General features: G+C 37.5%; 1 protein-coding gene across 1 annotated transcript; it reads right to left on the bottom strand.

Moving 5' to 3' along the window:
- Nucleotides 1–619: 619 nt before the first annotated feature.
- Olfr919 (olfactory receptor 919) lies at nucleotides 620–1,567 on the bottom strand. Its single transcript, NM_146440.1, has one exon. It carries the CDS (start codon nucleotides 1,565–1,567, stop codon nucleotides 620–622), a length of 948 nt encoding a protein of 315 aa, NP_666651.1.
- Between the last annotated feature and the right edge of the window lie 509 nt (nucleotides 1,568–2,076).

Genomic DNA, 2,076 nt, shown 5'->3' on the forward strand with positions numbered 1-2,076 from the left:
TCTGATTTTAAAAGTTTTCTTATTTCTCGTTTTGGTATTACAGAATGAAGTAGAGAAGACATGGCAAAAAGTTGTTTTGTCATGTAGTTGAAGACAATGCCACTATTGTTCTGTGCCTACTACAGGATTCAGATGAAATAATAGATGCAAGGTCATCAGTTTTTTATTTATTTAATTAATTGATTAATGCTAGGAAGAAGAATTGCTGTTTTCAAGCTGTCCAGAGATTAATAAAGTGAGCAGGGGTACCATGTGTTACTTAAATCTACAAGATTATGTACTTAATGCAACATGTTTAAAGGCTTTGAAACTCACAGGAAAGTTTCTAAGGCAATGTAGAAGTGCCTTATTCTAGGAGAATCTATCATAAGTGTAGACCATAAAAGCCGTACTGCTGCTGCTGCTGCTGCTGCTGCTGCTGTTGCTGCTGCTGCTGCTGCTACTGAAGCCTTCAGGAGAAGACATGGAAGTGTTATTCCACTAACAGACACTGAGACTTTCTGATACAGATGGTTCTATTTGACAGAGAACTAAAGTTTCTTGTTTGGAACCTAATTAGGGTTAGAAAATAAAATTTATTGGTTGTGATTTGTATGGTTTTTCGAAGGTAAATACTTCTTTACACATGGAATTTCTTTTGAAATAACTTATTTAGAGCAAGTTTAACATCCCTATTCCTCAGGCTATAGATCATGGGGTTCAGCATGGGCACAATAGTAGTGTAAAACACAGAGGACACTTTGCCTTTGTCTTTGGAGCTGACAGAGAAGGGCTGCAGATACATGAATGCCAGGGAACCAAAGAAGACAGAAACGGCAGAGAAGTGGGAGCTACATGTGCTGAAGGCTTTGAATCTGCCTTCCGTGGATTTGATACGGAGGATACTAATGATGATGAAGATGTAAGAACCCAAGATAGTCAATGTTGGAATAAAGATATTGAAAGCACTGAGACACAGGAGTACTACCTCATTGACATAAGTACTGGAGCAGGCAAGCTCCATCAATGGGAAAAGATCACAGAAGTAATGGTTTATTATATTAGCCTTACAGAAAACCACTCTTAGCATGCAGAGAGTATGAACTGCTGCACCAATTAAACCCATGCCATATACCCCACCTACCATCCAGGAACAGATTTGGTAAGACATAGTGACATTGTAAAGCAAGGGATTGCAAATGGCAACATAGCGGTCATATGCCATTGCAGCCAACATGTGACACTCAGATATAACAAAAGCAAGGAAGAAATAGAGCTGAGTCATACATTCCTCATAGGAGATGACATTCTTCTTTGCCACAAAGTTCACCAACATCTTCGGGGTAATAACAGTGGAGTAACAGAGGTCAATGAAGGACAGGCTGCTGAGGAAAAAGTACATGGGGGTGTGCAGGTGGGAGCTGAGCAGGATCAGGATGATCATGCCCAGGTTCCCCAGCACTGTGAGCAGGTAGATTCCAAGAAAGAGGAGGAAGAGGGGCAGCTGCAGCTCTGGTTTGTCTGTTAATCCAGCAAGGATGAACTCAGTCACTGTGGAGTGATTTGTATCTGCCATTTGCACCTGCATGTTTTATGTAGGAAGTAAGAAAAAAATGTTTATCTGTCTGCTCTTGGTGTGTGACAATGAATTCAAGATTTTCATTTTGGTATTTCCTCTTTCCAGCAGCTCTTCATATTTGTTAACAGTTCAAGACTTTAACATATGACATACAAATACATATCTAATGTATCTATGTCAATTATTGTTCCATGAACATCCAATGAACAGATATAATAAATTTAATGGAGTTGTATAGCACCTCATGCCTATCTTGTAAATATTGATTTATATCAAAATATTAGCACCATTCAGGACATTCTCAAAGAATATCCGTGGAAAACGTTCATCATAAGTGAATAAATGAAGCAATTTTAAAGTACTTATTCAATATTTAAGTGTAGATTCTATATCAAGAATGTAAATAAGACACTGAAAAATAAACTCCTTTAATTGTAAAGGAAGAAATGACAATATTTTGTCATTTTAGTAATGTATTATTCTGTATAAAAAAAAACCCAAAAATACATGAGGAATTT

Source organism: Mus musculus, chromosome 9 (genome assembly GCF_000001635.26).
Source record: "Mus musculus strain C57BL/6J chromosome 9, GRCm38.p6 C57BL/6J".
NCBI lineage: Eukaryota > Metazoa > Chordata > Mammalia > Rodentia > Muridae > Mus > Mus musculus.

What these genes read in the sequence shown, in the direction of transcription:
- Olfr919 (NM_146440.1), bottom strand. Translation starts at nt 1,567, where the DNA reads ATGCAGGTGCAAATGGCAGATACAAATCACTCCACAGTGACTGAGTTC.